General features: G+C 42.1%; 1 protein-coding gene across 9 annotated transcripts in view; it reads right to left on the reverse strand.

The window, feature by feature from the left end:
• Erc2 (ELKS/RAB6-interacting/CAST family member 2) overlaps positions 1–24399 on the reverse strand; it is an 893871-nt gene that overhangs the window by 609679 nt on the left and 259793 nt on the right. For all 9 annotated transcript variants that reach the window (XR_009057130.1, XR_009057128.1, XR_009057129.1 and 6 more), the window contains one exon: positions 18737–18811. Coding sequence is in view for 6 of the 9 variants with exons in the window: in XM_057769470.1 (XP_057625453.1) it covers positions 18737–18811 (75 nt within the window). In the remaining 3 variants the exon portion in view is untranslated. The remainder of the gene's footprint in view (positions 1–18736; positions 18812–24399) is intronic.

Here is a 24399-nt window from a genome sequence, read left to right on the forward strand (position 1 = left end):
TCTATTAAGAATGCCCAGGAGGCCGGCTCTCTTCTGAAAGGAAATAGAGAAGCAGTGGATTTGGGGGAAAGAAGAGGTAGTGGGGGAACTGGGAGGAGTGGAGGTGGAGAGGCTGCAGCTGGCGTGTATAGTATGAGACAAGAACAAACAAAAAGAAAAAAGAAAAGAAGAACAAAAAATGTGCTTGTTCTTGCAGAGGAGCTGGGTTTGATTCCCAGCACCTACACATAGGCTCACGACCATATATAATTTCCACAGGCATGCACATGGTGCCCACACATACATGCAGGAGAAACACACATGATCATGAAATAAATCTTTAAAACAGAGGGAGAGAGCAAGAGAGAAGGATGAACGCAGACAGGCTACACCGGCGACAACAGCCTTTAGAAGCCGTGCAGCTAGGTGCAGATCTCAGTTCAGACTTTCACATTGTGAGATACTCAGCCTCTCTCAAATTAGACCATGCTTATGAATGTGCTAAGAAAATTACAACTGTTTACAATGCTTGGGAAATAATATCATGCATTACCGCCCCACCAGGAGTAAAGAGGAACCACCAGCATCATTCCACACCAGTGCCCCGCTGATTCTCTAGGGGCACAGGTCAAGAAGGCAACTTCTATGTGTACTCCACCTGGTCAAGTTTGGTGAACATGTTCCTAGCATTGCTATGAGAAGACAACAAGGGAAGCTTCCAGAATAGCAACCACTGTGGAAACATCGTCTGTATAGCAACTGCCCGGGGGTTTTATTGTCTTGTTGTAGGGGCTGGCTCCTGTTGTTTCATTTTGTCTTTATTTTTTCTGATCCACTTCTTTCCCTTTTGGGAACTGTATTTGCCCAACTTGCTGGGGTTACAGTGGATTTTAGCCATTCCCAGAGTTAAGAACCGTGTGTCTCGAGACTCAGTGCCTGGCCCAGGGTGAACTTAGAACTCTGACAAGGTCAGTCAGGATCTTTAAGAAAATGTCATAAATGTAGTTGAGATGGAGTCATTCTCTCCTTTTCTGAGAATAATGAAAATGTGAGTTACGATACCGACAACAGTCAATAAGAACTTGCCAGTGACAGGTCTTAGCACAAACTGAACAACTAGACAGCCCTACATCTGAGCCATCCACTGGCTAGACTGCCAGAATGCATAAATATGAATGTGTTCTGTCACCTGCTGCAGAGGAGGTAGGCATAAAAAAGTGTTCCCAGGTATAGTTAAGTGTAAGATTATCTAAGGATATACAGAAGTTTAAAAAAAAAACGTGTGTGGGGGGGGGGGGAGTAAGATACCATTCCAGAGTCCAAAAATCTTCAGAAAGCACAAGAACCTAATAATGGCTTCAGGTCTGAATAAATTTAACTTGGGAAGGATAAAATTTCTGTGAGCCAGAAGTTACAAACTCAGAAGCAGTTACTGTGACGTTCAGGATATAATGTTTGAAATAATTAGAAAATAATTAAGGTGAAGTATAGCAAAGAGGAGTAAAGAAACAAACTGAAAAAATGTACAGACCACAAGCCAGCTGGGGTAGCACAAGCCTCCACCAGCAGGATTTGAGAGGCAAAGGCAAGTAGATCTCTGTGCATTTGTGCCAGCCTGGTCTACATAGTAACACAGTGAGACCTGCCTAAAAACAAGAGGAAAAGAAAAGGGTGTCACATTTCACCACAGAGGAAAGGAAACAAAGGGAAGATGAGGAGCCAGGTGGTGGTGGTGCACTCCTTTAATCCCAGCACTTGGAGGCAGAGGCAGGCGGATCTCTGTGAGTTCGAAGCCAGCCTGGTCTACAAGACTAAGTTCCAGGACAGGCTTCTAAGCTACAGAAAAACCCTGTCTGGAAAAGAAAACAAACAACAAGCAAACAAACAAAAAAAAGGAGATGAGGTGGAGTGACAGCCATCCTTAGAACTGAGTCAGGACTGTGCTCCCGGGTTTGCGGGCATCAACGGTAAACTGTCAGACAAGGTGACAATAAGAGGCTGTGGGAGAGTTAATGGTCCAAACAGAAGCTGGGGTACAAGACTATGGAGATGATGGAATCACCAAACTGGTGGTGAAATATTCTTCAGCCATGTCTGAAAATCCAGACTAGGAAAAAAACAGAATTATCAAGCACATGGTGAATAAAAACTGATGGAAATCATGGAAAGACCCAGAAAATTAGATACAGAACTGAGAAAATAAAATAGTGAACAAAACTGAGAAAGATGGGCATCAAAGCGAGGTTCAAGATACCAGTGGTAACAGGCAGTTTCATCAAAGCTGTGATAACAGAACTAGAACTTGAGTGAGGTATAACGGCACACACCTGGGATCTCAGGCCTTAAGAGGCCACAGAAAAAGAACAAGTTCAACGACCAACCTAGGAGACTCAGAGAGGCCCTCTATCAAGAATAAAGAAGCCAAATCATCAAGTACACTAGGGCTACCTCTGAGCCATCCACTCCCTGGATTTCCAAATTACATAAACGAAGAAGGGGATGCTGGCTAAGGATGAAATCATTTCCATGCGCTGGAGACAAAGTGAAACAGGCCCTGTAGCGCCATTTGGAGACATGTTGCTTCAGCACCAACAAGGGAGTAAACAAAAATTATGAACTATTTCTAAGATAAGAAGGTCCCTTTCAGAGAAAAAAGACACAAGAATACACATTGATTTCTGAAGTTCTCAGTTTGGAAAATACATCAAAAGTTTTATTTTCATAACTGTACCATTTATGTTTCATTTAGATGAAAGATAAAAATAGAAATATTTGTGTTGCCTGAATATACAGAAAGAAATATCATGGACAAAATAAAACATTACTTATTTTGGTATTAAAAATGTAATTTAGGACCCCCACCTACTGGAGCCCAGGAGACCTAGGAGCAACCTCCCTACAACCTAACCACCTTCTCCACAGCAACTGTGACCACCAGAGCCTTGGACCCGCTTACACCCAGAGGAGCTTCAGAGTCATAGCAGCACCCACCAGAGGCACAGAGCTGCCTACACCTGGAGGAAGAGTGACCACCTAAGTCACAAGCCCCACCTGTACCAATTAGAGGTAGAGGGACCCCTTGAAGCATAGACTCCACCTTCACCCACTGAAGAAAGAGATGGGCAGACGGTAGTGCAAGAACACATTCGACAACATAAAGAACAATATGGAACCACCAGAAACTAGAAGTTCTACAACAGCAAGATCTGAACATCCTAACGCAGGCAAAGCAGAAGAAAATGACCTTAAATATATAACTTTATGAAGATGATAGAGACCCTTAAAGAGGAAATGAAAAATTCACTTAAATGGAGGAAAAGACAAACAAAAAAAATTTGGAAGAAATCAATAAATCTCTTAAAGAAACCCAAGAAAACTAAGAAAAAAAAAACAAACAAACAAGTAAAGCAAAGAGCTCAAAAAAATCAAGTCTTGAAAACTGAAATAGAGTAAATAAAAAAAAACACAAACTGACAGAATTCTGGAAATGGAAAATCTAGGTAATGATCAGGAACTACAGATGTAAGCATAGACAACAGAATACAAGAGACAAAAGAGAAAATCTCGGGTGTTGAAGATAAGACAGAGGAAATAGATTCACCGGTCAAAGAAAAGCTTAAATCTAATGAACTCTTAACATAAAATATCTAGGAAAAATGGGACATCATGAAAGGACCTAATGTAAAAATAATAGGGATAGAAGAAGAAGAACAGTTTAAAGGCACAGAAAATGTATTCATCAAAATCATAGAAGAAAACTTTCCCAACCTAAAGAAGGACATGCCTATGAAGATACAAGATGCTTACAGAACACCAAATAGACTGGACCAGAAAAGAAAGTCCCCTCATCACACATACAGAATAAAGACAGAATACTAAGAGCTGCAAAGGAAAAAGGCCAAGTACCATATAAAGGTAGACCTATCAGAATTACAACAGACTTCTCAATGGAAACTATGAAAGCCAGAATGTCCTGGAGAGACATTCTGCAGACACTAAGAGACCATGGGTGCCAGCCCAGACTGCTATGCCCAGAAAGCTTTTGATCATCAGATGAAGAAAACAAGATATTCTATGACAAAATCAGATTTAAACAATACCTATCCACAAATCCAGCCCTATAGAAAGTTCTAGAAGGAAAACTCCAACTCTAGGAAACTAGCTACACCCAGAAAAACACAGGCAACAGATAACCCCACAACAGCAAAATCCAAAGAAGGGATACACATAAACACTACCACCACCAACCTCAAAATTAAAATAATAGGAACTAATGATCACTGGTTATTAATTTCTCTTAATATCAGCGGTCTCAATTCACCTATAAAAATACAAAGGGTAACAGAATGGATACGGAAACATGATTCATCCTTCTACTGCAAACTTAAAAGACAGACATCATCTCAGAGTAAAGGGTTAGGAAAGGATTTTCCAATCAAATGCACCAAAAAAGCAAACTTGTGTAGCTGTCCTCATATCTAACAAAATAGACGTCAAACTAAAATTAATCAAAAGAGATGAAGAAGGACATTTCATATTCATCACAGGAAAATACATCAAGATGAAGTCTTAATTCTGAACATCTATGCTCAAAATACAAGGGCACCCACATTTGTAAAAGAAACACTACTAAATCTCAAAGCACAGATCAAATCCTACACACTAATAGTAGAGACTTCAACAGCCCACTCTCACCACTGGATAGGTCTGCTAGACAGAAACTTAACAGAGAAATAAAGAAACTAACAGAAGTATGACTCAAATGAATTTAACAAACATCTATAGAACATTTGACCCAAACACAAAAGAATATACCATCTTCTCAGTATCTCATGGAACCTTCTCAAAAATTGGCCACATACTTGGTAACAAAGCAAAACCCAAAAGATAGAAAAAAAAAATAAGAGTAACTACCTTTATCTCATTGGATCACCATGGCTTAAAGTTAGAATTCAATAACAACACACATGGCCACAAGCCCAAAAATTTATAGAAATTGAACAATGCTCAACTGAACCACCCCTGCATCAAGGAAGAAATACAGAAAGAAATTAAAGACTTCCTTGAACTTAATGAAAATGAAGGTACAACATACACAAACCTATGGGACACTTTGAAAGCCGTGCTAAGAGGAAAGTTCACAGCACTAAGTGCATACATAAAGAACTTGGAGAAATCTTACACCGGCAACTTAACAGCATACCTGAAAGCTCTAGAACTAAGAGAAACAAACTTGTGCAGGAGAAGCAGACACCAAAAAAATAATAAAAATGGGGGCTGAAAATCAATAGAAACAAAGAAATTAATACAAAGAATCTATGAGCCAACTAGAGTTGATTCTTTGAGAAATCAGTAAGACAGACAAACCCTTATCCAAACTAACCAAAAGGCAGAAAAAATATGCAAAGAAAAAAAGAAGGAGGACATAACAGACACTATGGAAATTCAGAAAATCATCAGGTCATACATCAAAAACCCATACTCCACAAAACTGGAAAATTTAAAGGATAAGTATCACATATCAAAACTAAATCAAGAATAGATGATTTAAATAGACATATAACCACTAAGGAAATAGCAGCAGTCATCAAAAGTCTCACAACCCAAAAAACCCAGGCCCCGATGGTTTCAGTGCAGAATTCTATTGGAATTTCAAAGAATAGCTAATGTCAATACTCCTCAAATTGTTCCACACAATAGAAACAGAAGGGACAATGCCAAACTCTTTTAAGAGAGGACAGTTACCCTGGTACCCAAAAATGCAACCAAGAAAGAGAATTAGACCAATCTCCCTTATGAACATCGATACAAAAATACTCAATACAATACTGGCAAACCAAATCCAAGAACACATAAAAAAGATCATACACCATGACAAAGTAAACGTCATCCCAGAGATGTTGGGAGGGTCAACATACGAAAATCCATCAATGTAATCTACCATATAAACAAACTGAAAGAAAAACACGATCTCATTAGATGCTGAAAAAGCCTTTGACAAAATCCAACACCCCTTTATGATAAATGACTTGGAAAGATTGGGGATACGAGGAACATATGTAAATATAATAAAGGCAATAAACAGCAAGCCAATTGCCAACATCAAACTAAATGGAGAGAAACTCAAAGCAATTCTAGTAAAATCAGGAAAAAGACAAGGCTGCCCACTCTTTCCATATCTATTTAATATAATACTCGAAGTTCTAACCAGAGCAATAAGACAACAAAAGGAGATCAAGGGGGTACAGGAAAAAATCAAACTCTCACTATTTGCTGATGATATGATAGTTTACATAAGTTAACCCAAAAATTCTACCAGGGAGCTCCTACAGCTGATAAACACCTTCAGTAATGTGGCAGAATACAAGAACAACACAAAAGAATCAGTAGTCCTTGTATATACAAATGATAAATGGGTTGAGAAAGAAATCAGATAATCATCACCCTTCATAATAGCCACAAACACCATAATCGTGAGGTAACTCTAACCAAAGAAGTGAAAGACCTGTTTGAAAAGAACTTTAAGTCTTTGAAGAAAGAAACTGATGAAGATACCAGAAAATGGAAAGATCTCCCATGCTCTTGGATAGGTAGGATCAACAAAATAAAAATGACAATCCTACCAAAAGCAATCTACAGATTCATTGCAATCCCCATCAAAATCCCAACACAATTCTTTACAGACTTCAAAAGAACAATACTCAGCTTCATATGGAAAAAACACCAAACACAGGATAACCAAAACAATCCTGTACAATTAAAAAAAAAAAACAAAAAAACAAAAACAAAAAAACTCTGGAGGCATCACCATCCTTGACATCAAGTTCTATTACAGAGCTACAGTAATGAAAAGAGCTGGTATTGTCATAAAAACAGACAGGTGAACCAATGGAATTGAATCATAGACCTGGATATCAATCCAAACACCTATGAACACCTGAGTTTTGACAAATATACAACAGAAAAAAGAAAGCATTTTCAACAATCGGTGCTGGCATAACTGGATGACAACATGTAGAAGAATGCAAATAGATCCATATCTATCACCACACACAAACTCAAGTCCAAATGGATCAGACTTCAGCATAAATCTAGTCACATTGAACCTCATAGAAGAGAAAGTGGGAAGCAGCTTGAATGCATGGGCACAGGAGACCACTTCCTAAATATAACACCAGTATCACAGATACTGAGAACAACAATTAATAAATGGGACCTCCTGAAACTGAGAAGCTTCTGTAAAGCAAAGAACACAATCAATAAGACAAAAAGGCAGCCTACTGAAAGGGAAAAGGTCTTCACCAACCCCACATCAGACAGAGGACCGATCTCCAAAATATATAAAGAACTCAAGAAACTAGACATCGAGATACCAAATAATCCAATTTTAAAATGGGGTACAGATCTAAACAGAGAATTCTCAACAGAAGAGTCCAAAATGGTCGAAAGACACTTAAGTAAATGTTCAACATCCTTAGCTATCAGGGAAATGGAAATTAAAATAATTCTTACATTATACCATCTTCCACCTGTCTGAATGGCTAAGAACAAAAACACCAATGATGGCTTATGCTGGAAAGAATGTGGGGTAAGGGGAACATTGCTGGTGGGAATGCAAACTTGAAAAGTCACTTTGGAAATCGGTATGATGGTTTCTCAAAAAGTTGGAAATCAACCTACCTCAACAATATCACTCGGGCATATACCCAAAGGAAGCTCAATACAGTAGCATTATTCATAATAGCCAGAACCTGGAAACAACATAGATGCCCCTCAACTGAAAAATGGATAAAGAAAATGTGGTACACTTACACAGTGGCAAATAAATAAATAAATAAATAAATAAATAAATAAATAAATAAATTGATATCTTGAAATTTGCATGCAAATGAATGGAACTAGAAAAAAAACATCTTGAGTGTGGTAACCCAGACCCAGAAAGGTAAGCACAGTATATACTCACTCAAAAGAGACTGTTAGACATAAAGCAAAGGATAACCAGCCTACAGTCCACAGCCCCAAAGAAGCTAGATGAAAAGGAGATCTCCCTGGGAAGTAGAAATAAAGAAGATCTCCTGAGAAAATTGGAAGCATGTGGGTGGGGGAAGAAGGGAGGGTGAAAGGAGAGGATAAGGAGGAAAGGAAAGGAGGAAAGAAGAACTTGAGGGAATGGGATGGTTGGAATAGGGGAAGAACAGAGATAAAGAACAAGGAAAGAGATATCTTGATAGAGGGAGCCATTATGGGACTAGCAAGAAAACTGGCACAAGAGAAATTCCCAGGAATTCACAAGGATGACCCCAGCTAAGACCCTAGGCAATAGTGGAGAGGGTGCCTGAACTGGCCATGTCCTGTAGTCAGAGTGACGACTCTCTTGAACATCATCACAGAACCAGCAATGATGAAAACAGATGCAGAGATCCACAGTGAAACTGAGCTGAGCTCCCAAAGTCCAGAGAGGGAGGAGTGAGAAGATGAGCAAAAGGGTCAAGACCATGATAGGGACACCCACCGAAACAGCTGACCTGAGCTACGGGGACTCACCAACTCCAGCTTGGCTGCAGTTAAACAAGCATAGGACCAAATTAGGCCCTCTGAATGTAGGTGACAGTTATAAGGCTGGGGCAGACTATGGGGCCACTGACAGTGAGACCAGGATTTATCCCTACTGCTTGTTCTCTTTTTTTGGAACCCATTTTCTTTGCTAAGCCTAGATGTCATGGGGAGGGCCTTGGTCCTGCCTCAAAGCAATGTGCTAGACTTTGTTGACTCCCCATAGGAAGCCATATGCTCTCTGAGGAGTGGATGAGGGGTGGGGTGGAGAGGAAGGTGGGAGAGCAGAAGGAGGGGAGTAAATGGGAACTGGGATTGATATGTAAAATGAGTAAAAATAGATTTTAAAAATGAATAAATTTTTAAAAATGTAATTCAGAACAATAGCCAATGCTCACTAATTACTTAGAGAATCCCTATGCTAGCAAACTCTCAACTAATCCCCCCCTAATAACCTTATCAATTTAATCACTTGTTTTCACCATGTTATACTTGGGAGACCTATTGGGCAGCAAACAGTCTGCCTGAGAGTTCACATTTAGTGAACTGGAATGCTTTCCCTGACAGCTTTCCCAGAAACAGAAGAATAACCCACATGGTGGGAACCTAGTGTCTCCTGACCAACCTCGGGCAAAACTTGTCACAGAGAAGGCACTCCAGTTTAGACACTTGGTCTATTCACGTTCTTCCTTCTACACAGCACTTTTTGTCTGACCATCACAGTGTAAATTCAAGAGAGAACAGTGAAGATGTCATGGAGAGACATAAGCGATAGAAAGGTTTCAAAAACTGCTTTCAAGTAAGAACAAACACACACACAAAATCAAAGTACAAAGAGCATTTGAATTCTAGCTACCCATCATCTGAAAAAAGCAGATAGAGAAAAGGCCTCTATAGTGCAGCAAATATATTTCAGGGAGGCTAAAAACTTGGGTACCTCACTCTCCTCTATTTCTTTTCCAATCCTCCTCAGGAAGAACACAAGGTGAAGATGCTCTCTGGCCATGTGGCCAACCTGAACTTATTCTTCCTTCTCCTTTTAGCCCTAGCCATGGCCCTAGTTAAGGCAGAGGCCTTCTCAGGTTCTCTGAAACATACCACAAATCTTCCTGTGTTCAGCCAGTTTGTTTCATGGAAAAAGCAATAGGCAGCAGGGGAATTCAGCCCACACTATCACCAGTATGGCCTGATGGATGTGGAAAGGGGATTGTGCCTTAAGGATGAAGCCTATGATGGTCGGTACACAGTCATTACCACAACTAGAAAAGGGAAGTTCACATGAGGCCTGTGGTTGACTTCTTGACTCTGCTGGGAGGGTTGCATGCCAGGAAGGAAACTGCAGTCCCTAAATAAACAACAGCCTGGGCACTGTGCAACAGCAATGGAGCAGACAGTGGCTGCAAGTCTGGACTGTGCCAACCAAGACACAAGAGAAAAAGCCAAGGTTTCAATGCCATGAGAATTTCACTTCAACACAGACTCAGCAGAGATGCCTTTCGAGAGTCCACTTACCAGTACAAAGCCTCTAAACTTGGCAGAATTTTTAAAGCAGGACACTTAACTGCAATCCCTTCATTTGCCAGGTGAGATCAAAGCGAAGCAGAGGGGGTAGGGGTCTTACCAGATGCTTGGTAGCAAGAAAAGTCCCTTGGCCATTCACTAAAGCACAAACTACCATGCTCGTATGATGTGATCCTTTTTGTTTCTCCACTGGTTTCTTCTTTCAAAGACATTTGAAAGTCTTTTCAATATGCAAATCATGACTGTATTCAGAGCTAAGATTCTGCCTAAAGTAAGCTTATATAATTCTGTTTCTCTGGTGGCCCTTCCTCAATTGTGCCATCCTTTTTATAGGTAAAATTTAATTACCAGATTAAAAAGGAGGGGTTGAAGAGAGCAATTCCTTGAGGATCTGTTCCATACCAGGATCTTTCCATTGGCATCTTCACAGTCCAGTCAAGGAAAACCAGAGTAATAATTTAAGGTTTTGAAGATAGCTTGTTGTTATGGATAGGTGTTTGCTGGGGGGATGTTTGCTGTTGTTTCGTTTTAGAGAGGGTGTCAAGTAGCCTCGTTAGAATTACAAGTGTATGTGTCATCTTTTAACAACCCTTTTTGTTGTCTTTCCTAAATAACAATTGCAGGTCATTCCTACATAATAAACGCAACACAATTGGAAGCACTGACAATTAGAAGGGAAAAAAGTATGAGTACCTACCCTCCATGTTAATGTTTTCGGAAATTTTCCCCCAAGACCGCCCGGCTTTACTATTCTTCTTTAAAGTTAGTAGCAACTGGCATATGAGATCTAATACACAGAACATAACATTTGTCTGTTTAATTCAGTGGTTTGTGTTATCATCACAGCCAATTCTAAAACATTTTTAGATCCCCAAAACTCTGCACCCATTAACAGAAAGGAGACTTGTTTCCCTCCTCTCCCCAGAGTTGTTGCAGTCAGTAATCTTTCTATCTCTACTCTGCTCATATTGGGCACCTCACATGATGAAAATCAGGTCTCTAGGACACTTGGATGTTCTACCCATGCAGTTTTTGGCAGGATGTAATTTTAATAGAATTTAGTTATTTACCTAAAATTTCAATTTTGTTATCATTAATCATTCAAAAATAAGGTCCTGTTTACTTTAAAATTTGAAGTAATATTCCACTTCTAATTTGGTTATTTGAGCTGTCTCAGAGTTGATGAGGCTTCTAAGGAGCTGTCATTTTTGTTAATCTCTCAAAGAGTTGGTATTTAGCTTTGATATTCCTATCTAGGAATATTAACTTTTCAACTCAGTAATTTTGACTTTTACTTTTATTTCTTTTTTCCTTCTACTTTCTCTTGTTTTCTCTTCCTTTGCTTCTAGGCTTAAAAACTTTCCTCTCAGCCAATGGTATGGCTCACTCATCCCCACCTGATCCTTATACTTCACAGCCTCTGATGGCCCCCACGGCTCACAACCCACAATGCACCCACCCATTGTTTATAATTGTGGCAGCTTTCCAAGGCCTTCTTCTAATGCCATTTCTGCCCTCCCTCAATCATTTAATATCCTCTCGACTCCCATGGCCCATTTCTGCCTTACTTTTCTTTTTCTTTCTTTCTTTTTTTTTTTTTTTTTAAGACAGGGTTTCCCTGTAGCTTTGGAGCCTGTCCTGGAACTAGCTCTTGTAGACCAGGCTGGTCTGATCTGCCTGCCTCTGCCTACTGAGGGCTGGAACTAAAGGAATGCACCAACCCCGCCCAGCCCCATTTCTGCCTTTCTTATTAAATTTTGTAACCTGAGCATCCACTCCCTTCTATTAGCACTTTAATGACTGGCAGTTCAGTTGTGTTTTGTTGTTGTTGTTGTTGTTGTTTTACAGATCTACCATATGGTGTTGTGCACAAAATAACTGTTCAATAAACACTGGTGTGTGTTATTCAAATTCAAGAGTGGTATTTTCACAACTAACAAAGTGAATAGCAGTACTTAGCAACTGTAAACCCAGTCAATCAAAGTCAAATATATTGTGGGAAGGGTTCCAGAAGGACAGGAAAAATGCTCTATTTTTTTAATCTTACTTCTTCTAAAAACAATTAAATATCATTCAGCGCTACGTTTAACGAGGCATTTTGCTTTTGCTGTTTTTGGATGTTACTTAAAACCCACACTTCCCCACTTATTTAAGAAAAAATAGTTAAGTGGGGCAGAAACAGTTTCAAGCTGTAAGATGAAAATATGAAGAAATTTCCCAAGGGAGGAAACTAAGCTACGGGATATAATTCTAGTATCGCAGATGAATGGAGCACATTCTTTTAAAAAAGGCTTCTCTGGTTGGATTTAAAACCTACTACACAGGAGGAGATACTTACCTGGCACAGTAAATCTGAGTAAGAACCTATATTGGGAGCTCATAGGTGCCAGGGCGACCCTACAATTATTATTCTGCTAAGCGGGCATAGTGTCAACCTGCGCTGCATCGGTGCCCTTCTTTGCAGAGATTAGTGCAGCTCTCAGAAGTTTCTCCCCTCTGTAGATGGTGGTTAAGACGGACACTCCAAGCTGGTAAAAGTGAAGAGAGTCAGCGTTGACCGACTGTTTATCCACAACGAGAAACCTATACCATGCACATCCACAAAAGGCTCAGAGACCATCTCCAAAAAAGAGGCAGGACAATTTTAAGAGCCAGAAGTCAAGGAAGACCAGAGCAACATGGTGGTCAGGATAAGAGGACCAGCTGCTCTCATGGACTCACAGAAGCTCTGGTTGCCTGTGCAAGAGGCCAAAAAGAGGAAACCAGTCCACGTCCTAGCATGGAGGGAGATAGGATTCAGAAACCTCCACCCCTAACTTAGGGACCACAGAAAACTGATGGTGTCTGGGGGAGGGAGAATAAGTTCTCTTTAAGGGAGTGGCCTTTAGTAGGCCAATAACACAACCATGGATAGCCATCAAGGAATATACAGGCAACACAAAATGGACTGAGTAAGTTAATTTCTTAAAAAATGGCATTTAGTTGGTTGGGGTGGGGGGGGATGTGGAGGAGTTAGGGAGAGAAGTGGAGAGTGGATATAATCAAAACATATCATGGAACATTTGAGAATAGGAAATATTTTAAAGATTTAAAAAAAAAGACTTCATGATAAGACTCCAAACTCAGAATGGGAAACAGGATACATGTTGGTTACAAGAGACACATCTGAAGGCCAGATAACACATGTGTGAAACTAATCAGTCCTGCTTCACAGCACCAATGTCTATATGTGGGAGCAGAGTTCACTGCTGGCAGAGGAGGCGCTTTGCTCAGTGAGATCACTATTTTATTGCTTTTGCTCACTATCCATAGAAAGAATGGAACATGCTCATTTGTTTGCTCTTCATTTACTTGCATACAATACTGGGGATCAAAGCAGAGTATCACACACGCAAACAAGTACTCTACCACAGACCCACAACCCATGGTGGTCGGAGTCTCAGGGCCTAGAGGCCTTTATTACAGCCCAACCAGAAGAAGCTGTTCATGGTACAAATCTTCCTATGAAGACAGCAAAGGGCTGGGAGAAGAAATCATTTTAATTAAGACCTCAAACTTTCCCAAAGATGAATGAGATAAACAGGGTCTGAAGTCCAAAAGCGACCGATGGCTATCTCGGGGTACCTCGGACTCAATCCCAGGACTCCGATCAGTTCAAGAGGGTTATTGGCTGTGCTCAAACCAGTTTTGGATTCAAATGGTCCCTTATACCCTGTAGGGTATGAAGTAAATTTGCTCAAATGTTAGGATTATTCTTAGGAGGATCTGAACCCACCTGCAGGACAGCATCACCTACCTGGACACAAAGACAAAAGACAATGCTCAGTCTTAATAAGAAAATCCAGTGTCTGCTCTGAGTCACAGCTGCATGCAGCCATACCCTTCTGAGAGCCACAGGAAGGTACTTACTTGAGTTTTTGGTTTGTTTTGGTTTTGAGACAGGGTTTCTCTGTGTAGCCTTGGCTGTTCTGAAACTCTCTTTATGGACCAGGTTGGCCCCGAACTCAGAGATTTGACTACATCTGCCTCCTGAGTGATGGAATTAGAGCCATGCACCACCACTACCCGCTCACATGAGCCTCTCACTGAAGCTCATCCTGGCACTGCTTCTTGCTTAGTTCCAACTATTTCAAACAGCCTTCAGGGATAAATGATAGTCAAGAGGAATGGTCCCCGCAGCACTTGCCTCGGGTGGCCACCTACCTAAAATGGGAAAGGCCCATGCTCCAACAGAAAGCCCATATTTTGCTGACATTGTGCCCCTGGATTCTCCATCTTCCAAAGTTAACAAGCTCCCCAGATGGAGTATGACTTCTGAAATTTGTACCAATGCTCTTACTTCACTCAGGGATATCCACTTGATAAAATCTGCTGAAGAACGGATAATTTCCGATGTACTAGCAGAAATTGGATTTTCTCTCCTTCTTTCATATATGGGGCGGGGGATGAACATGTTTGTGGGTACCTCATGCAAGCGTATATATATATATGGAGACCAGAGGTCCACATCAGGTGTCTTTCTCATTGTAGCTGGAGTTAGCCAATTGCCCCGGCTGGCTGACCATCAGGCTCCAGAGACCTGCCCCTGGTCTCCACATCTCCAGAGACCTGCCCCTGCCTCCACACCTCCAGAGACCTGCCCAGGCCTCCACACATCCAGAGACCTGCCCCTGCCCCTGGCCTCCACATCTCCAGAGTCCTGCCACTGCCTCCACACCTCCAAAGACCTTCCCCTGGCCTCCACACCTCCAGAGACCTGCCCCTGGTCTCCAGTGCTCGGATGTTATGCATGCATCACCATCCTGGATTTTTGTGTTGGTGCTGAGCTAAGGATCTGAACCCAGGCCCTCAAACTTATCTGGAACATCTACACAGCAAGCTTATTACTAGCCAAGACATCTTCCCATCCCAGAAAATGTCTCTGTTGAGCATCAGCTTTACTTGTGAGTAAGGGAATGTTTTCTTTTCAATCTGGGCTGTTGAGTTTCACATGAAGTTTTACACCTTATTCCTGTAATCATCATGTCTCCAGCATTGGCTGAGTTCCCGTATTAAAAGCAAACCAAACAAAACCCTAATTTTTCCCTCCCTTCTGTGAATTGGGGCTGTCACAGCCATCTTCCTTAGCCAGGCAGGGAGAAGTTGTCTGGAAATAGCTCTCATGAAGAAGGACAAGACCAGAAACAGAATGAGACAAAAGTGTGCATGCTGCTGTTTCTTGAGTCCCTGGATCAAGCTGTGCCTGGAATCACACCACGGTTTGGCTTCGTTTTGTTGTTGTTGCTTTGTTTTGCTTTTTTTTTTTTTTTTCAGTTACTTGGGCCAATAAATTTCCTTGTGATTTCAACAGGTCTTAGTTAGACGCTCACCGGCTTACAAGTTCTAATAAGAAAAGTCTTCAAAACAGCTGACAAGTGCGGCCGTTCACACGCTCCGTTCTTTTTTCACTTTTAAAAACTGGATAACGTGTATCAGTAAACTCAAGAAAGTGGAAGCTTTGGGCAGAATGCTCACAGCAAGTTTATAATAAAAACCAGTTAAGGGTATATTCTTTCAACGGCAGTAGCGCTAAAAAGAGAAAAATGAAGACCCAGACTTCATAGGCAGTTTGCCAAAAGAGCAGACAGGAACTCAGGAGAGAATCAGAAAAGAGGCCTCAGGAGCGCCACAGGAAAGGAATCTCTCAGGGAAGCGCACACAGTCTTCTACGTGCAAATGTGGGACGTACCTGCCAGACCAACTCAGGGCCAAATTTAAAACGTGGAGACTCCTGCAAGAAGATAAACCATCAGTAACTTCACTGTCTTTCCCTCCTCTCAGGTTCACGCAGGAGACCTAGTGGGAGACTGTCCCCCCTACCCCACCGGGGTGCAGATGGCCTTCTCTAGGGCTGACCCTGCAGAGACCTTCACACAGACCAGTCAGTCTGTGGGTCAGAGCACTCAGAGATGTAGGAGCTCAGGGATGGAGCTCGGAAGCAGGATTTTGCAGACCTTCACACCAAGCCCCTCTGTGGAGCTGATGCAAATGTTTGTGGAGACAAACGGGCTTCAGAACTTCACCCTCGGTTTTCTTAAGGAACAAGAGACAAGTAAGGGACAGTCTGTCAGCTCTAATTCATGCCACCTTCCTGAAACTAGAGAACACTTTGAGACAACCTGCTCTGCATTTCTGAATAGGGCAGGGTGGCATATGTGATCCTGGCATTTGAGAAGGAAAGACAGTATGATCCGGAGTTCATTGTCAGTCTTGACTACATAGTAAATTTAAAGCCAGTTTGAGATACATGGGACATGAGACTGTCTAAAAAAAGAAAGAAAAAAGTCAATTTATTTCTAACTTCAGATTTGGCAAGGCACTAGATAACAAAGACGATGTCCAGTCAAATCCAGGGACAAAAAATAACAATTTCAAACTCCAAGCCCTAAGTTTAGGTTCTGTTTAGTGGTTCTCCTCTAAGGCTTGTATGGTCTGCGTTCCTAACCTTCTCTCTAGTTTCTAATGCACAAAATTAGATAAGGCCAGAGCTCTGTCACAAGCACACAGGTTACGTAGGAGATGAGCCTGCCCCAAGGCTCTCCATGACTCAGTTTAGGTGTGTGGAGTCCTTAGGTGCTAATGGGACCAGGCTTCTCCATGGATAAAATATAACACAAAGCTCATGTGAGCCAGGAGACACGAAAAGGACAACCAAATTTGGACTCCGTTTCCTGAGAAATATATTCATCTTCATTTGTTCTAAAAATATGGTTCTATCTATGCTCAGTATCACCAGCATCCATAAATGGAAACTTTTAGGTTCACTTAACTGAGAAGATGCTTATATTAATTTTGCTCTTACATCATATGCCTCCCCAGTTAACTACACTAAATGAATGCTCTTTACTTACTTTTTCTATTATACTAAAATAGGAAACTAGAATATCAAATAAAACAATATTTCTACTTTAAACAGTTACCAAAAATGTAGTTGTCTTTAAAGGGAGACATTTAACAAGGCAACGCCTACTTTTTGAGGCAACATGCCTCTCAGGGAATCTCCAGACTCTCCTTTTACTTAAAGAAATGGAAGTTTGGAATTCGATTACATACATCCTCTTATTGCTTTTGTGAACACAGAGGCAGTCAGTACAGAGGCAGGTGGTAGAGAGGAAGAGCCATACTTTTAAAATAAAACCAGCTCATTTCTCTCTTCTCTCTGTCTCTGTTATCTCTCTTTGTCTCTCTGTTTCTCTCTCTGTCTCATATGCACGTGTGTGTGTGGGGGGGGGGAATGATGTTTTAATTTTTATTTTTTGAGTTTTTTTTTTTTTTACCCCTTCAATCTAATTTCAGTTTTGGTTGCAATGAGAAGTTGAAATGCCAGCAATAAACCACTGTCTTCTAAGTAGAGAATAAAGTTACATGAATTAACAACCACAACCCACAGCTAGCACTAATCCTCACTGTTCAATCTATTTCAGATTTCATTCAAACGATACTTTCCAAACCAACCTGCTCGCATATCTCCTGAATGCCCTAGTTCACGTAACTGCCCTAGAGAAGCATAGCTGCGAAGTCACAAAAAAGTTACGCTATCGCCAGAAAACGAAGTCCTTGGGTTAAAAACACTGTCACTGACAGCTAAAAAAGAAAAAGAAAAAAAAAAAAAACTTGCCCCAATTGTACACACCAAAAATTCAACAGTCACTGAAGTTTTTCTCTAGGGTCTGTGAACTTTGCACAGAGAATCTGAAATTATGTACTGTGAGCCAGGAAGCCAGCAATCTGCAGGCAAGCTTCGGGATTCTCATAGGACAATGGAGTCTGGGGATCTCTGAGTATGAGCTCAGATATGCAGTCTGCAGACTGCAGACACAGTCATTCTGAAAACATTTTCTCCTTAACACAACACTTTAAATAAAATAATTTATTTTTAAAATAAATAATTTTGCCATTTGTTTCCTTCTGGCAAAAACAAACAAACAAACAAAAAACCCAACTGGAAACAGAAGAGTTCAAATGTCTAGACACCGACAAAACAAACATGTTTCAATCACATTTGTTTCCTGATCAGAAACAAGATGTGTACATCACCACTGACCTGATTATTCTTCACATGACCTAAACCTAGTTGGAAGGATCTTTTTTTTCCTTTTTATTCCTTACGATACTTTCTCTCTGTGCCTCTCAATAGTATTTCTATACTTTGCAAGCATTTAATAAACTATTCTTATTTCCAGACTGGCTAAGAAGAAAACACTGGAGTTAACAGAAAGTATCCTTCTTCGGGGACAGCAGAGTTTTCTCATTGACTACTCCAATGCATCGCCATGTCAAGTCCTGGTTTCTCAAAGGTGTCTGTTCCTCTCCCTCCTGGGGGAGGGGCACTTGGTTTAGAAGCAAACATTTGAAGTGTTCAAAAAACGAGCTCGTCAAAGGCACTGGTCACACTCTGGGAAGGAGCCCAGCTCCTGTCAAACAAGGGCTACAGGAGCCCTTTATTCTTTTGCCTGGAAAAGCCCTTTAATTAAAAGGCCAGTAACTGAGATGCACTAAGAAAAGCAAAATGAGCCGGCAGCGGCGCTCCCTCCACGGTGTCGAGAGAAAAACACTGGATGCGTGCACATGTCTGTGAGGCACCATCCAGTCACAACAGACTCCCGGGCACTGCAGGCTCTGCCAAACATGCTTAGCTCCCTACCTTCATCTCGATGACGGTCTGGAGAGCCTTGGTCTTGGCTGGCTCCGGCTGAAGTTGGCTCCTTCGGTGCAATTCCTGGGGAGGAACACGATAGAAATAAGCCTGACGGTTCATCCTTCTGTTATACCATGACCTTTACACGGCTACCACGCAGCCCACCAGGTCCAGCTCCCCTGTATGCAGACTTAAACAAGCCACAGGTGCCTCTTCCCCCACACTCTTCAGCATCCCGCCTGCCTGCAGCCTGCGTTCCGGCGAAACGCTCCTGGCACATGCGCTATTTCTGAAACTTCCATCAATAATTAATGTCAACTGTGACAAAGGCAGAAAGTAATCATAGTCCAAATACTGTTCAACACGGGCTGGTGCCCAGCCTTCAGAGCATAATTTACTCAATTCTATTACTCTCTGCTCCCAGCACTAACGCAGCAAGGAGATACACGAAAGAAAATGACTAACGTGGCTGCGAATCTGCCGCCCGCTCGCTCTTATGGCATGGCACTCTGCTACCAAGGCAGGTTTGCAGTGAGCGATTCAGAGCCATTTCGGTACAACTGTGACACTTTCTGGAGTGGTCCGATGAGTCCCCAGAATCTCTTCTCACTGCTGAGTTTACACTTTAGGTTCTTGTTCAAAATTACATCTGTGGGTGATAAGCTGACAGCTCCTGATGCCAAGGAATTAAAGCTGGCATTTAAAACCAACTGTGTCAAAAGAGAGGCAAAACTGGCCAAAGCCAGATGGATACCCCAGAACTCTGGAAGGCTGGCTGAGGTTCCCTCAGTGAAAGAGCAAACAGCATCATCACAACGTTAAGCTTGAAGGCTCCCCTGCCATATGTCTTTCCTCCAAAGAACCACTGGCCAAGACTTTGAAAAGCCATCTCAACAGAAGAGGAAACGCAAAGTTCGTTCGTGTCATGTTTTGTTTTTCTCCATGAGCATCAACAGTTTGTGGGAGTCATTGCCAGGAGGGGACCCACAGGACTCCAAGACGCAGGTCATTTATGAAGAGTCCATTAAGATTCACTTCTGGTTCCAGAAAAGTCAATTCAGAATCACTATGGAGTACCTCTAAGCTTCTGAACCATAAACATTAATGTAAAAACTGGGAGTGTACAATGTAATTAATATCTAGCTTTCTTTCCAGAGGGGCATTTAAAATGAACTACTCTTCATCCCTTCTACCTACGGACACCACCATTCCATAAAGATCAGAGACACTGATGTAAAAACTGTTAGAAAAGAAACCACATTCCAGACGGAAAGGCGGTCTTAACTGGGATAAGGAGAATGAGCAGGTAACCAGTATCCTCCTTTGGCAACCGTTTATGCCAGTAACCAAGAAAACCTGAGCGTGTGCTGAAGACTTACTGCCACCAATATGAGCTTGGACTTCTGATGATCACATTCCACCCTCAACACTCCAAGCAACAGAAATCAGCAATCTTATGAAACATTGTTTCTCAAACTCTACCTAGTTATTTAAGATGCTCTCCCCTCGGCTGACACATTTCTTCTGGTAACACAGCCCTGGGAGGGACAAAGTCTTGTCTAGAACTCCTGGCCTCCTATGTGAAGATAGACACAGATCTCTGGCTTTCCAGAGGCTTGTGAGTGAAGGTTAGTAACTGGGGAACTGTCAACTCCCTGGAGGTGGCAAGGGCTTCTGAAAGACTGACCTTATAAATACCCGTCCTTTCGAGCATCACTGCCCCAGTACTGCTTCTTTCTTGGATGTCTCAGAACTACCAAATTAGGAAGTGAATGTGAGGTGCTTCTGGCAAACATTTAAGCACCAGCATCTACCATAGCCCACTTAAGCCACCTAAACGGTGTCACTTAATGGGGAGTTGGGAAGTGTGGTGGCTGGGATACTGTTTCACTGGGTCCCCAAAGTTGCACTAGAATCTTGGTTCCAAGCATGGCAGAACACATAAGTGGAGTTATCAGAGACCAAGGACACTTTGCTCAGGCAGGAGTAGGTACTCCTCCTCATGGAACCTTGGTATCTTTCCATGAGAGGCGGCTACAAGAGTAAGGCCATCCCTCAAGCACCCCATCTTGCACGTGACCACACCCTCTCGTGTGCACCCTCACCATGAGCCCGTTCTTCAAGACACGATGCAGCCAGGGGGCTCCTAGAGCCCACACCATGCCGTATAGACTATGAACTCTCTGTTCAATGTATCACTTGTCTTAAAAAGTATCTGGTATCAAGTGTTTTGTCTTAGAGTAGGAAAAGCACAGAAAGTACAAAGGAGGACCTCATTGTATCGCATTTTGTAAGACACAGAAGCTAAAAAATATATAAATTATGATCTAACGGAAAATGAGTAAATTATCAATTTATTACAATTTACTTAATTCTGAGTTTATACACTTAACTGTAACACTAGCTCGTAGAACCAGTCTCAACATTCGGCTTTCAAGGGTCACAGCCAACCCAGTTCCATACACCATGGGCTGAATCCCACATAAACATCAACTACTAAAGACAGCTACTTAGCCCTTACCACTGCTGCCAATATTGCTGCAGTTCAGCAACCCAGCCTCACAGACAAGAAAATCTTAAGTCACTCACTCCTCAAAGTTGGTCTATAGTTACTACTATTAAAAAAAAAATGGACCTCCCAGGTCAGCAGTTCTGAAACCAGGTAGTGCCAAAATAATCTTTAAAGAGGGCCAGAGAGATGGTTCAGTGATTAGACGCACTGGTTGCTCTTTCAGAGTGCTTAGGTTGGATTCCCAGAATCCAGAGAGTGGCTAACAGCCCACCATAACTCCAGTTCTGCGGAGAGCCAACGCCCTCTTCTGGCCTCTGTTGGCACTGTGTGCCTGATACACATGTAGGCAAAACATCCATACACAAAATAAAAATAAGTTTAGAAATAATAATCTTTAATGAATGTCCAAGCAAGGTGCAGCACACATCTGTGATCCCCAACACTCAGGAGGCTGAGGCAGCCTGGGCTACACAGCAAGACCCACCTTTTTAAAAGAGGGAAAGCAAGGCCGGGCGGTGGTGGCGCACGCCTTTAATCCCAGCACTCGGGAGGCAGAGGCAGGCGGATCTCTGTGAGTTCGAGACCAGCCTGGTCTACAAGAGCTAGTTCCAGGACAGGCTCCAAAACCACAGAGAAACCCTGTCTCGAAAAAACTAAAAAAAAAAAAAAAAAAAAAAAAAAAAAAAAAAAAAAGAGGGAAAGCAAAGAAATAATAGTTTCATACCGTAATCAATCCTGTCCTAGAATAAAAATCAGAGATAACCTGAGGAAATAGGTTGATGTCACATAAAACAGGTCCATATAATCAAGAAACAACTAATTGGAATTAACACAAAAGCCAGAGTAAAGGTTTGTGCTGCTCTTTCTGCAAAGCATGAACACGTCGGGATAGACATGCAAAACAATGCTGAACTTGTGCAAGAATCTCCCGAAAGTAGAAACGGTTCTCTTCCTAATCCTCATACCACCTCTGATGAAAAACTAGCCCCAAATCCAGACTGGACTTCACCTACTACGTCACTCCTTAGAAATAAGGTTCCCTGGTACCTGGAAAGTATGATTCTCCTGGAACTCACTCTGTAGACCAGGCTGGCCTTGAACTCACAGACACTCCTTCTGCCTCTGCCTCCCAACTGCTGGGATTAAAGGCATGCGCTGCCATTACCTAGCTGGAAATGTTCATTCTTACTTTAACGGTACTCTGTCAATCATGACTTCAGCTTGTAAGGACAGCCTTGATCTCCTAGTACCAGGTAAGAGACCATAATAACCTGTGCGCAGAGTGCACGGGGCGGGGGGGGGGGGGGCGGAATCTGAAGGAACCACCTTAGCGTTTTGTTCATCTCTAAGATTCTGGCAAGGCTCACAGCACCTCAGCAAAGAGGACCAGTGACCCCTAAACATCTGGGCTCCTCTTTCACAGTGTGGAATGTTAGGAAGCTCCCTGCCACCAACAGCCTTGTGCCTAAACTGAGTTTCCCAGTCAACGGAGCTCAGACAGCAATAAGACAGTACCTCCCAGAGAAACTTCTAAGCTACTCCTAGGACTCCATCCTTTCCTATCTGCTAATCTGCTGAAGGTCTCCTAGACCCAGGAAGAAGATATCAATGCCTTGACTCAAAAGAATCCTGGGTCCCTGAAGCATGGGAATTTGAAAAGTCTGGATTTGTATAGAGGAAGAGAGTATAGATGAACAGCACAGTCTCTGAAGCTAAGCCTTGAAGCGTGCAGGCTTTACCCAAAGGAACCCCAGCTCTCTGCTTCGGTTCCTGCATGGATGCAGGAAAAAAAAAAAAAGAAAGAAAAACACCTTTTCAGTCCTGCGCTTTTTGCTGCTTGTGAATCACTGCAGACATTCGTATGTGATTCTGTACCCAAGTTTTTCCAAACAGACAGTAGATGAGTTCTTCCCTGGATGCTCGAAACTACCCGTAGCCATCCGCAAGATGTGCCCACCATGCATCTGAAATAGCAAATGGCGCTCCCTGGGAGAATTTGATGTTCTTGCCAGCTATGAGGGTGGGGAAATCGAAAGTTCAGCTTAAGTGCACTTCGACTCAAGGCTTTTCTGAGTCAGAGATCTCTAAAAGAATCAAATAAAAGTGTGGTTTCTCTCTTAGAGGACACACACACCAGTGCATAGGGTTTCATTGTGGCCTGACTCAGAATCTTGCCTTTCAACCAGATTTGGGGCTAAACATCATTCATGTGGGAAAAGAGCAGTCCTCTGAGAGTCTCAAGTCAGGAGCCCACATCCCAGCCTGAGGGCCAGGATGCAGCCCTCCTCCCCATCTCCAGACCAAAGAAAAGCAGCTTGATTGGGATGCGGGAAGATGCAAACACAATGCCTTCTAGCCTGAGAGCAGCACATGGTGAGATGCTCAGTTCTGGCTGCTGCTTCCAGTCACACCCGTTCTCAGTATTAAATACAAGAGAAAGGAACAGGGGTGGGGGACTGGTAGTGCAGGTCCTACTACAAGCCCTTCCAGGTGATCAACTTAGAAATATACCAAGGTCCTACAATAGGGGCATGAAATCTCAAGTGGCTCATTAGAGTGACATCTCTTGACACTTAATAAGAATCTGGAGTCTAGCATCTTAACCAAGATAGACAATAGTGTCCAAGATGATCCTGGCCAAACAGTGTTCCTATATATCACATACTTTCTTCAGTAGACAAGGGTGAGCAAAAAAACATCCAAAACTCAACTTCCTTCCCAAAGGTGATTAGTACTTTTACCTGCCTCTATCTCACCATGGTTCTGGAAGTCTATGTTATGAACCAGCTAGCACAACTTAGTGATATTAAATACTATGTTATTATGTTCAGCGATGTATGAAGTGAGGAACAGAGATGATGTATCTCCATGGCATGATGCCTGGAGCTTGGAACAGGAAGGATTGGAGTCGCCCCAAGAAGGCGTCTTTCCCTAATCATCTTTCAGTGTACCTGGAAAACAATCTGAAGACTATGCTTGGCTAGAATCATCTCTCTGAGCACCAACATATGAGCCTCAGTACATGGCCTGGGCATCCTCCAAGCACAGCAGTCTCAAGGTATTATCACGTCTTACACTTACATAGAAAGCCCAGAAAGTTCTAGAAAATAGGCAGGCGATTGCATTGTCCTTGAGGGTCTAAACCTATAGCATTGAT

Source organism: Chionomys nivalis, chromosome 5, assembly GCF_950005125.1.
Source record: "Chionomys nivalis chromosome 5, mChiNiv1.1, whole genome shotgun sequence".
NCBI classification, from domain to species: Eukaryota; Metazoa; Chordata; class Mammalia; order Rodentia; family Cricetidae; genus Chionomys; species Chionomys nivalis.